This window comes from Gopherus flavomarginatus, chromosome 1, assembly GCF_025201925.1.
Source record: "Gopherus flavomarginatus isolate rGopFla2 chromosome 1, rGopFla2.mat.asm, whole genome shotgun sequence".
Classification (NCBI taxonomy): Eukaryota; Metazoa; Chordata; order Testudines; family Testudinidae; genus Gopherus; species Gopherus flavomarginatus.
In genome coordinates this window covers 314,174,746-314,187,570 of record NC_066617.1, presented here as the reverse complement: position 1 = coordinate 314,187,570, position 12,825 = coordinate 314,174,746, and the positions used below count along the sequence as shown (strand labels likewise).

At 42.8% G+C, this 12,825-nt stretch overlaps 1 protein-coding gene across 8 annotated transcripts in view; it reads right to left on the bottom strand.

The window, feature by feature from the left end:
• Positions 1-12,825, bottom strand: part of FNDC3A (fibronectin type III domain containing 3A) — a 200,295-nt gene that overhangs the window by 25,804 nt on the left and 161,666 nt on the right. For all 8 annotated transcript variants that reach the window (XM_050947435.1, XM_050947493.1, XM_050947442.1 and 5 more), the window contains 4 exons: positions 5,187-5,305; positions 3,842-3,947; positions 2,956-3,131; positions 1,537-1,650 (listed from right to left, as the gene is read on the bottom strand). In XM_050947435.1, coding sequence (XP_050803392.1) covers positions 1,537-1,650; positions 2,956-3,131; positions 3,842-3,947; positions 5,187-5,305 — 515 coding nt within the window. The remainder of the gene's footprint in view (positions 1-1,536; positions 1,651-2,955; positions 3,132-3,841; positions 3,948-5,186; positions 5,306-12,825) is intronic.

Here is a 12,825-nt window from a genome sequence, read left to right as displayed (position 1 = left end):
TCCATGATTTTTCCAGGGACTGAGGTGAGGCTGACTGGCCTGTAGTTCCCCGGATCCTCCCCCTTCCCTTTTTTAAAGATGGATACTACATTAGCCTTTTTCTAGTCATCCAGGACTTCCCCCAGTCGCCAAGAGTTTTCAGAGATAATGGCCAATGGCTCTGCAATCACATCCACCAACTCCTTTAGTACGCTAGGATGCAATAGAAGGCCATTATCCCTGGAGTGTGGAAGTAGGAAAGAGGCCACATGCTGGGTTCAGGGATGGTCAGTCTGGCTCTTTCCTCCTCTCCTCTCCCATGATATCTGAGGAGCTCATTCCCCACTGGGGCCATGCCCTAGGTCCAGCAAAGGTTGTTGGAGACAGGGGGTACCCCCTCCTGAGGAGGATGCCTGCTCCCTGAGTCCACAGGAAAACATGCTGCTGCTGCATTGTTCCCAGTGCAGTGTGGGCATCTTAGATTACAATGTTCTTATGCAGTTATTATTTTGATATGCTGCCAAAATTTTGTTGACAATGCAAATGACAGAAGAGAATGGTGATTCTCTGGCCCCAAGACTTTCGTCCTGCTGAATTTTAAAGTCCTGTTGCAAACAACGGAAGTATTAGAGATTCTTTTTAAAAAAACTTTCAAAACTCTTTTTCATGAAAAGTGTTAGGCAGCCTAAATATAAAGGTTTCTACCAGCTTTCTCTTGTAATGTGGGATTTCATCCAACACTTAATTTGTTATTTATGCTCACTGAGACCATGTTATATAACATGAACTTTCCATGTGAGCTTCTGCAAAAGTATTTTTATATATATATATATTTGCTTTTTAAAAGTGAACATTTTATAGATGCAAAAATGCATCTGAAAAGTCTTCAGCCTTTTTGCATTCATCTACAATGCTAACTCCACATCACATAGTAAGCAATTTTTAAAAAAGTTAAGAGTCCTGCCCCACCCTGCAGTGACAATCTTTTTCAAATTTAGTCTTGATGAGATTTATTTTGCTTACTAAAAATCACGCACCTGAAAACTGGGAGGTTAACAGATAGACCCTTTGCTACATTATTACTGATGTGATGATATAAAGTACAAATCAGCTTAGAAAAGTGGTGAGTGTAAAACCATCGTTGTACTGTGTGGCTATCTGGGTTTTCTGCAAAGGAAGAAACAAATGGTCTTAAAAAAATTAGAAAGAATCTGCATCAAATTCATACTCACAGTGTAGCACTAGTGGAAAAACCCATAAAAAAAATCAAAGGAACAAGAGGACATTGTGTGTTGAAGTTTGAATATGCGTAGATCATTTAGCTACAAATATTGTATAAAGGAAATGGCAAATGATGCTTTGAGGACTTTCAAATTCTGTGTTTAAGTTTCAATGTAAAGATAACCCATAATCAGGCAGCTTGTTTCTGTTTTGGTTTTTTAAAAATGTTGTCTTAGCTACAGTTTAGGCTTTTTAAAATTGACAAAAGAATGTAAAAGATAACAACCTCAAGACATAAAATAAGCCTAAAATACACAGGATAACAAATATTCTTACCTCCCAATACACCTGTGCACATGTTGCTGATCTACAGGTCACTTGAGGGGATTTGCACTGATCCGGTGGTCCAGGGGCTGTAGTAATTTCACATTTTTCTGAATAGGGTCCAAACTATTAAAAATAGGTTGACACAATTACTACCATATTTTTAAACAGAAGTTTTGCCCACAGTAGGTGTATATACTGTTAGTGTTTGATAGCATCAAATATTGTGTGACTGTAATTCGGAAGATGACTTGTCATGACTTCAGGGTTCATTTCAATGTCTGAGCATTCTTCAGAACTACTATAGTATTCTTCCTCTATTGGAGATGTAGTGAGAATAAACATGACAATTTACACTCTGTAACTTAGAAGAGCACATGACTTTGTAAGTCACAGTTGCGAGGCTATATATGACAGCTAACCTATAACAGAGAATATTGTACAACTGTGTATTTATTTTAAATCTAAATGAAACAGAAGACTCCAAATAATAGGCTACAACTACAATTCTTCCTCTGGATGTTAGAAAGTAATTCAGCATTCATGACTATTCTGCCCTTCGCTTCTCTGCCAATATTGACAACTAGTGACAATCGTAATAAAGGTTTCTGTGAGGTGGACTTCTGTACATTAACTAAACTGAGATGCCCACTCATTTTACTTGTAAATTAGGGTATTGGCTATTTAATAAAATCAAATATTTTAAAGCAATGGTTAATTTTAAAGCAGTTAATGTAAGGTTAATGTTCAAAATATAAGGAGCCAGAGTACATTTTCTTACACTTTGTGAAGTACACACTAATAGATAAAAAACAGAAAAGAAGAAAATGCTAGTTGCTGTGCTCCAGAAATCCTTCAGCTGTGGAATGCACACACAACAATCAATGTGCAAAACTAGAGTATAAAAAATCATTTACCTACTTACTTCACAGAGGTGTTATGATAATTTATTAAAGTTTGTACAGTGCTTTGAATAAATGTTATAACATCATTATCATTTAGATTTAAGTAGTAATCAGATGTTTGCTCTTTCCTTCATCCAAACAATCCAGGCTTATTCAAATTGGTCTTTAACTGTTGGGTACTACAGTGCTGCAGTAAATCACTGGAACCAATTAAATCTACATTAAGAATTTGCATGACAAAACTTCTTAATACATCTCTACTCAGATATAATGCTGTACTCAGGAGCCAAAAAATTTTACCGTGTTATAAGTGAAACCGCGTTATATTGAACTTGCTTTGATCCACTGGAGTGCGCAGGTTCCCCTCCGCCCCAGAGCACTACTTTACCGTGTTATATCCGAATTTGTGTTATATCAGGTCACTTTATATCGGGGCAGAAGTGTATCTAAAACTTTTGAAAACAACAATATGCATAAAAATGACTGCACTCTATGTAACTCATTTGATTTCAGACTGCCTCCTTACCCCAGCTTTGTTAGCTGCTCGCAGCCTAAAGCTGTACGTCTTTCCAGGAAGAAGGTTGCTTACGGTGCATTCAACATCAGAGCCTTGATAAACCTCTCTGTGTTCATCTGTTTCCACAGAAGACATTTCCAGACCATAACAGGTAATAGGTGATCCACCATCTGCTTGAGGTGGTCCTAAAAAACAGGGAAAAGGATTATATGGTATTAAAAATATATCAACACATTTTGATTTCTCAGGCTATATCTACACCAGGGGACAACAACCTGCGACATGCAGCTTGCCCGAGTAAGCACCCTAGTGGGCCGGGCCAGTTTGTTTACCTGCCACGTTGGCACATTCAGCCGACCGTGGCTCCCAGTGGCAGCGCTTGCAGTCCCAGGCCAATGGGGGCGGCAGGAAGCTGCATCCCTCGCCACTTCCCGCCGCCCCCATTGGCCTGGGACAGTGAACCACAGCCAGTGGGAGCCGTGGTCGGACGAACCGGCCGATACAGCAGGTAAACAAACTGGCCCAGCCCACCAAGGTGCTTACACTGGCGAGCCACATGCCAGAGGTTACCGACCCCTGATCTACACTATAGACTTCTGCCAGTTTTGCTATGTCAGTCAGGGGTGTGAAGAGGTGTGATCTCTGACTGACACAGTTGTGCTGACAGAAGTCATTAGTGTAGATGCAGCTATACTGGCAAAGCTGTACTTTTACCTCTACAGTTTGTTTTACTCGTGAGGGGCGGTTTTACTATACTAGTACAAAACACACTTTTGTTGATAAAGCTGCATCCACACTTGGAGAACTTGGCTGGCATACTATACTGATATACTGATGTTGGTAAAGCACTCCTAGCATACACTTGGCCTTAGATGATAGTCACAATAACAATTACCCCATCTCAGCTGAATTTCTTTTGCTCTTGGTCTACCCTGTAGTCTGGGAGGTTGGCCTGCACCAGGAAGCACTGCTGGTGTCTGCACCAGTAAAGAATCAGATGCCTGTAAAGGAAAAATTGACAAAAGCCGTAATATAACGAGGTGAATTTTGACCTTACTTCATAAAGAAAATGAGAATACTTCGAATTACAAACAAATATAATAAATGTCATAAAAATCAGTGAGGTAAAATATTGATAAATATTTCCATGCAGATCTCAGTTTAGGAGAAGATCTATAAAAAGAGATCAATAACCAGGGACAGTAGGAAACACATACAATTTTTGCACTGCTGTAACTATGTCAATTAGGGATGTGATTTTTAATTGATATAGTTATACTGGTACAAACCTAGTGTAAATACAGGTATGCCAGTATAAAGGTGCCTTGCACAAGTATAGCTTATTCCCCATCCCATAGGGGAATAAGCTATATCAGTATAAACATTTTTATATGGTTATAACTGTGTCCATACTAGAGGTTGTACCACTTTAACTATCCCAGTAGAGGTTTTGCTGTAAATAAGGCCTGAGAGAGAAGATAAGTAAAAATTGTTACCAAAAGGTAGCAATGCTTTTTTTGACAGCAAAGTTGAATTGTCCACTTTTGCACTGCTTTTTATAATTAAATACGCAGTAAACATCCACCTCCAATTTGGGGATGTGCACAGGAATGCACAGCATACCCCTTGTGTAGCACGGCATCCCATTCCACAAGGGTTCCCTGCATATGCTCAGGCAAGGGCAGGCTAGAGGATCAGAGGTTGTGTCTATCTGCACACTGTTGCACAGGGATCAGAGGTGACTGCAGCGCACTATTCTGTGGCCTGAGGAAACATTCATTCCCTGCCCCACCTTCACATGTATTCAGCCCAGCTATTTAGACTGGGTGCTAGAATGACGATTTGGCTCTTGGAGAAATGAATATTCACATTGCTGTGCTGAGTTAAACAGATACTGCTTTAAGAAAGTTTTATTATTTCCAATAAATCATATCAGAAAAGTAGTGCAATTATATTGTCATGTTTTCTGTAAATTTGAATAGCAGTTGAAATAAGTAAAACATTTGTACAGAGAAATGTTCACATTTTATTTCTCTAAGAAATGGGAGCAGAAACTCTAAACTTTGGGAAAAAAATTCTGAAAATTTCTTGAGTCCCCAGTTATAGATACTTTATTACATAGTGGTTGTATGATCATACTACAACATTCAATGTTCCTAGCTTGACCAACAGATTTTCTTAAAGCTAAAGAGGTTTTCCACAAGTGTCACATTTATATATAAAATATCAGATAATATTACCGCACTCTGCCCTCCTTCCCCAGTACAGTATACACGTAAGCGATAACAGCAGCCTGGATGTAGTCGATCACACAAATGTTCCCTAGCAGCTCCACTGTATATTACGTTCCAGTTGTTTCCTGAAAGGTTAAGAATTAGTGTGCAATGAACCAAGGTGCAATTTTCAGCATTTCAGTATCAGACACAGCACATACCCTAATTTAACTAAACAAACGTGTGTTATTTGTCAGACAAATTCAAAGCTTGCTTCGAATTTCCTGGAAATGATCTAATTATCTCATGACAATAGTTTCCTAGACAAATTTGTGTAGATTTGCTGAAGTGAAATATCTCCCTTATCTGACATACTCATTAACTAAGATGTACAATTTGTATTTAATAAAGCAGTTTAAATGTGCTTACTGGTCTAGTAATAATGTTATAACTAAATAGATGGAAGAAAAATAATAGATGAGCCCATGGAAAAGATACTTTAATTAAATCATATGTATTCATTTTACACAGCAAGTCTATACTTCCTAAAATTAAAGTCTGATAAAGCCAGCCTGATGCCTGAGCAGTAGGAAGGGGCTTGCAGCACCTGAGATAAAAGAAAGTTACCTACCCTTTGTAACTGGAGTTCTTTGAGATTTTTTATGAATCTGTAAACTCAGGGGTTGTACTCTATGACTGGAGAATTGCTAACATAGTTCCTAATTTTAAGAAAGGGAAAAAAGGCGATCTGGGAAACTACAGGCCTGTTAGTTTAACCTCAATTGTATGCAAGGTTTTGGAACACATTTTGAAAGAGAAAGTCATTAAGGACATAGAGATAAACGGTAATTGCGACAAAATACAACATGGTTTTACAAAAAGTAAATTGTGCCAGACAACCTAACCTCCTTCTTTGAGAATATAACTGCTTTTTAGACAAAGGAAATGCAGTAGGTCTAATCTACCTGGATTTCAGTAAGGCACTTGATACAGTCCCACATGGGAAATTATTAATTAAACTGGAGATGTGGATTAATATGAGAATTGAAAGGTGGAGAAGGAACTGGTTAAAGGTGAGACTACAACAGGTCATATTGAAAGGTGAACTGTCAGGCTGGAGGGAGGTTATTAAGTGGAGTTCCTCGGGGATCGGTCTTGGGATCTATCTTCTTTAATGTTTTATCTTATGGACCTTGGCACTAAAGGTGGGAGGGTGCTAATCAAATTTGCGGATGACACAAAGGTGGGAGATATTGCCAATATTGAGGAGGGCCAGAATATCATATAAGAAGATATGAATTACCTTGAAAACTGGAGTACTAGAAATGGGATGAAATTTAATAGTGCAAAATGCAAGATCATGCACTTAGGGACTAACAACAAGAATTTTTGCTATAAGCTAGGGACATATCAGTTGGAAGTGACAGAGGAGGAGACAGACATGGGGTGTATTGGTCGATCACAGGATGACTATGAGCTACTAATGTGATATAGCTGTGAAAAAAGGCTAATGTAGTCCTAGGATGCATCAGGGTGTGGTATTTCTACTAGGGTCAGGGGAGTGTTTATACTATTATATGAGGCACTGGTGAGATCTTATCTGGAATACCGTGTGCAGTTCTGGTCTCCCATGTTTAAGAAAAATGAATTCAAACTGGAACAGGTGTAGAAAAGGGCTACTAGGATGATCCAAGGAATGGAAAATCTGTCTTATGAAAGGAAACTCAAAGAGCTTGGCTTGTTTAGCCTAACCAATAGAAGGCTGAAGAGAGATATGATTGCTCTCTATAAATATACCAGAGGGGTAAATACTAGGGTGGGAGAAGGAGTTATTTAAGTTAAGCACCAATGTGGACACAAGAAGAAATGAATATAAACTGCCATCAACAGGTTTAGGCTTGAAATTAGACAAAGATTTCCAACCATCAGAGGAGTGAAGTTCTAGAACAGCCTTCCAAGGGGAGCAGTGGGGGCAAAAAACCTAACTGGCTTCAAGATTGAGCTTGATAAGTTTATGGAGGGGATGGTATGATGAGACTGCCCACAATGGCATGTGACTGATCTGAAACTGCTAGCACCAAATACCTCCAGTGACAGGCGATGAGACACTAGATGAGGAGGGATCTTAGTTACCACAGATAATTCTTTACTAGGTGCCTGTCTGGTGTGTCTTGTTCACATGCTCAGGCTCTAAACTGTTTGCCATATTTGGGGTCAGGAAGGAATTTCCCCCCAGGGCAGATTGGAAGATTTCCCACCTGCATTTTTTTTGGCCTCCTCTGCAGCATGGGGTATGGGTGACTTGCAGGTTTAAACTAGTGTAAATGGTGGATTCTCTGCAACTTGAAGTCTTTAAATCATGATTTGAGGACTTCAGTAATTTAGTCAGAGGTTATGAGTCTATTACAGGAGTGGGTGGGTGAGGTTCTGTGGCTTGCAATGCACAGGAGGTCAGACTAGATTCTCATGATGCTCTTTTCTGGCCTTAAAGTCTATGAGATGTGTGGTCCCGATCTGTATCCCACTGTGGGTACACATGTGCTCCATATACCTAGGACCAGGAATTCTAGCAAGTAGTGTCCGTTGGTCTGTGCCTGCAACCTCAGTCTCCTTGTGTCCTTGCTGATGGTATAAAGGGCAGTGTGGACTGATGCTTCTCCAGTTCCTCTTCTGACCGCGCATCAGAGACGATCCGAAGCAGAGGAGAAGGAGGGCAGGTAGTGGAATACCGACAGGGACCCCACATCTCGAAGAACTCTAGTTACAAAGGGTAAGCAACTGCCCTTTCTTTTTGAGTGCTGGTCCCTATGTGTATTCCACTGTGGGTGACTGACAAGCAGTACTCATAAAGGAGGAGGAGGAGGAGGATGCAAGAATGGAGGTAGTATGGCTGCTTGTAGAACCACTGTTGTGGAGGCTCGGACCAAGGCATAATGTCTTGTGAATGTGCGGATGAACCTCCACATTGCTGTCTTAAAATATCAGGCAAAGGTACTTCTTATCTATTTGGCGTACGCAATCCGGTCGAGTCAAACCACAACATTTTATAAATGATGCTCAAGGCACAAAGACCTCCAGGAAGTTGAATCATTTTGGAGTCCTCAGCAATCTGTGTCATGGGCCGTGGATGCCCACACTGATACAGTGGGATGTCTCTTAAACGCCACCAAAATTCCGCTGAAGCACAAGTTCCAAGTGTGACACTACACCCCCTATTCATCATAGTCATATTATGATATGATTACGGCATAACTGTGACGCATTTTGTACAAGATGGGTCACGTAAGGTGTCATAAACAGATGGTTAAGGGTTAATGTCTCTTTTACCTGTAAAGGGTTAAGCAGTCAGCCAGGTTTACTGAGCACCTGACCAGAGGACCAACAGGGGGACAAGATACTTTCAAATCTTGGTGGAAGGAAGTCTTTGTTTGTGCTTTTTGTTTTGTTTGTTGTTTGCTCTTGGGACTAAGAGGGACCAGACGTACATCCAGGCTCTCCAAATCTTTCTGAATCAGTCTTTCATTTGTCAAAATTGTAAGTAATAGCCAGGCAAGGCGGATTAGTCTTATGTTTGTTTTCTCAACTTGTGAATGTTTCCTTTTGCTGGAAGGATTTTTACCTCTGTTTGCTGTAACTTTGAATCTAAGGCTGGGGGGGGGTCCCTCTGGTCTATATGAATCTGAGTACCCTGTAAAGCATTTTCCATCTTGACTTTACAGAGATAATTTTTACTTCTTTCTTTCTTTAATTAAAAGCTTTCTTTTTAAAAATCTGATTAATTTTCCTTGTTTTAAGATCCAAGGGGGTTGGGTCTGAACTCACCAGGGATTGGTGGGGGGACAGGAGGGGGGATGGTTAATTCCTCCTTGTTTTAAGATCCAAGGAGTTTAAATCTGTATTCACCAGGGAATTGGTGAAGCCTCCCAAGGCAACCCAGGGAGGGGAAAGTCTGGGGTTGGGGGGGGGGGGAACAGGGAGTGCACCAGACACTGAATTTCTGGCTGGTGGCAGTGTTACCAGATCTAAGCTAGTAATTAAACTTAGAAGTGTTCATGCAGGTCCCCGCTTTTGTACTCTAAAGTTCAAAGTGGGGAAAGAAACCTTGACATAAGGTGTCATTGGAAAAGTTGATTTGCTAAATATGATTATCCTATGTGTGTGCATATATAATTGTTGTATCTGAAGTTGTGAATATTGACTATGTATCTGTATTTCAAATGTGGTTACACCTAGGTGACACCCGCTAGGCAAGTCCTTGCCCAGACCCTGTAGGGAACAGAAGCAATGACATTTCCTGTTATTCTCGTGGCGAACAGGTCCACTTGGGGAGTCTCCCACCTTTGGAAGAGTGGGACCTTGAGGTGGATCGCGTGCTCGATGCAGAAACCCCATACTCTGAAAGCCTCTTGACAGAGAGCCGATGAGCATGCTCCCCCTTGCCTGTTGATGTAGAACATAGAGGCCGTATTGTCTGTCAGCACTCTCACCACCTTGTCTGCCAGGTGCAGCAGAAAGACTCCGCAGCCAAATGTACCACTTTGAGCTCTCTGACATTTATATGCAGCATCATCTCCTCCGGGGACCATGTGCCCTGGGTCTGGAGTTCGCTGAGATGTGCTCCCCAGCCTAGGTGTGAAGCGTACAATATCAACTTGATGGAGTGACAAGGGCTGTCGAATGGAACTCCTTCCAAGACAGCCCTGGAGTCAGTCCACCATTGCAGCGAGGCAAGTATCGTTGGCAGGATGGTAATGACTTTTTCCAGGTGATCTCTGGACTGGGAATAGACGGTTGTCAGCCAGGCTGTAAGGGCCACATCTGGAGCCTGGCATGGCAGATGACATATGTACATACTGCCTTGTGTCCCATCAGGCACAGACAAACCCTGGCCGTGGTCAGGGGGAATGTGGAGATGCCTGCAATGAGGTCCACCAATACTTAGAACCTTTCCTGTGGTAGAAATGCTCTGGTGCAGGTGGTGTTGAGAATTGCTCTGATTAACTCTATCCTCTGTACTGGAACTAACGTTGACTTTTTGTTGTTTACCAGCAGGCCCAGGGATCAGCACGTGGCCTGCAACACCATGACATCTCTTTGGACTTGGGACCTGGATCGACCTTTGACTAGCCAGTCATTGAGGTATACGGGTAGATCTCGATACCTTGACATCTGAGGTAAGCCGCTACTACCGACATGCACTTGGTAAACACCCTCTGTGCTGTCGCTAGGCTGAAAGGGAGGGCCGCAAACTGGTAGTGGTCTGATCCCACCATTAAGCATAGGAAGTGCCTGTGTCCTTAGAATCATAGAATATCAGGGTTGGAAGGGATCTAAGGAGGTCATCTAGTCCAACTCCTTGCTCAAAGCAGGATCAATCCCCAACTAAATCATCCCAGCCAGGGCTTTGTCATGCCTGACCTTAGAACCTCTAAGGAAAGAGATTCCACCACTTCCCTACGTAACCCATTCCAGTGCTTCACCTCCCTCTTAGTGAAAACGTTTTTCCTAATATAAAACCTAAACCTCCCCCACTGCAACTTGAGACCATTACTCCTTGTTCTGTCATCTGCTACCACTGAGAACAGTCTAGATCCATCCTCTCTGGAATCCTCTTTAACGTAGTTGAAAGCAGCTATCAAATACCCCCTCATTCTTCTCTTCTGTAGACTAAATAATCCCAGTTCCCTCAGCCTCTCCTCATAAGTTATGTGATCCAGCCCCCTAATCATTTTTGTTGCCCTCTGCAGGACCCTTTCCAATTTTTCCACATTCCTTTTGTAGTGTGGGGTCCAAAACTGGATACAGTACTCCAGATGAGGCCTCACCAGTGTCGAATAGAGGGGAATGATCATGTACCTCAATCTGCTGGCAATGCCCCTATTTATACTGTCCAAAATGCCATTAGCCTTCTTGGCAACAAGGGCACACTCTTGACTCATATCCAGCTTCTCATCCATTGTAACCCCTAGGTCCTTTTCTGCAGAACTACTGTCTACCCACTCGGTCCCTAGTCTGCAGCAGTGCATGGGATTCTTACTTCCTAAGTGTGGGACTCTGCACTTGTCCTTGTTGAACCTCATGAGATTTCTTTTGGCCCAATCCTCTAATTTGTCTAAGTCCCTCTGTATCCTGTCCCTACCCTCCAGCGTATCTACCACTCCTCCCAGCTTTGTGACATCTGGAAACTTGTTGAGAGTGCAGTCCACGCCACCCTCCAGATAATTAATGAAGATACTGAACAAAACTGGCCCCAGGACCGACCCTTGGGGCACTCCGCTTGATACCGACTGCCAACTAGTCATGGAACCATTGATCACTACCCGTTGAGACTGATGATCTAGCTAGCTTTCTATCCAGCATCCAGCTCATACTTCTTTAACTTGTCGGCAAGAATACTGTGGGAGACCATATCAAAAGCTTTGCTAAAGTCAAACAATAACACATCCACCGCTTTCCCTCTCATCCACAGAGCCAGTTATCTCGTCATAGAAGGCAATTAGGTCAGTCAGGCATGACTTGCCCTTGGTGAATCCATGCTGACTGTTCCTGATCATTTTCCTCTTCTCTAAGATTGCTATATGAAAGTATGCGTCCTTCAAGTTGAGGACAGCATACCAGTCTCCTGGATCCAGGGAGGGGATGATGGAGGCCAGGGAGACCATGCGGAACTTCAATTTCTTTAGGTATTTATTGAGGTCTCACAGGTTTAGGATGGACCATAGACTGCCCTTGGCCTTTGGGATTAAGAAGTACCGGGAACACAACCCCTTGTTCCTGTACATGTGAGGAACCTCTTCCACCGCACCCTGCTGCAGCAACCCTACCTTCTGCACGAGAAGACTCTTGTGAGAGGCATCCCTGAAGAGGGATGGGGAAGGAGGGTGGATGAGGAGGGTAGAAAGAAACTGGAGAGTATAATCCTGCGCCACTGTACTGAGGACCCAGCGGTCCAAAGTTATGGTGGTCCATGCCAGGAGGAAAAAAGAAAGGTAGTTGGAGAAAGGCGGGAAAGATATATCCAGGGTATAGTTTGGTAGGTAGCACTTGGGTGCATCCTCAAAATGCCTGCTTGCTCCCATGCTTAGTACGCATCAATCCCACTTGGGCAGAGGCGGGTGGCGTTTGAAGCTGCTGCTCTTTTTGTGGGATGGCTCCAGCCGGGGTTGGCTCCCTTGGCCCCGAGATGGCTGCGGTTTGAACTGCTTACGGACTGGACCAGGGATGTACAGTCCTAGAGTTTTCAAGGTAGTGTGGGAGTCTTTTAACCCATGCAGTTTGCTGTCTATCTGCTCTGCAAACAGGGCCCGGTCGTTGAAGGGGAGGTCCCACATAGACTGCTGAGCCTCAGTCAACAGGCCAGAGAGGAGCAGCCAGGATGCCCGCCACATAGAGATGACTGAGGCCATGGTGCGAGCCGCAGAGTTCGCCACATCTGAAGCTGCTTGGAGGGTTGCTCTGGATGCAGCAGGGCCCTCTTCACGGATCGCCCACAATTCCTTCCTGGACCCTTCGGGAAGCGAAACCTCAAACTTGGCCATGGCCTGTCACATGTTGTAATCGTCACGGCTGAGGAGGGCTTGGTGGTTGGTCACTCTCAACTGAAGGCTGGAAGACGAATAAATTTGTTGCCCAAACAGATCCAATCTCTTTGAGTCTTTATTTTTGG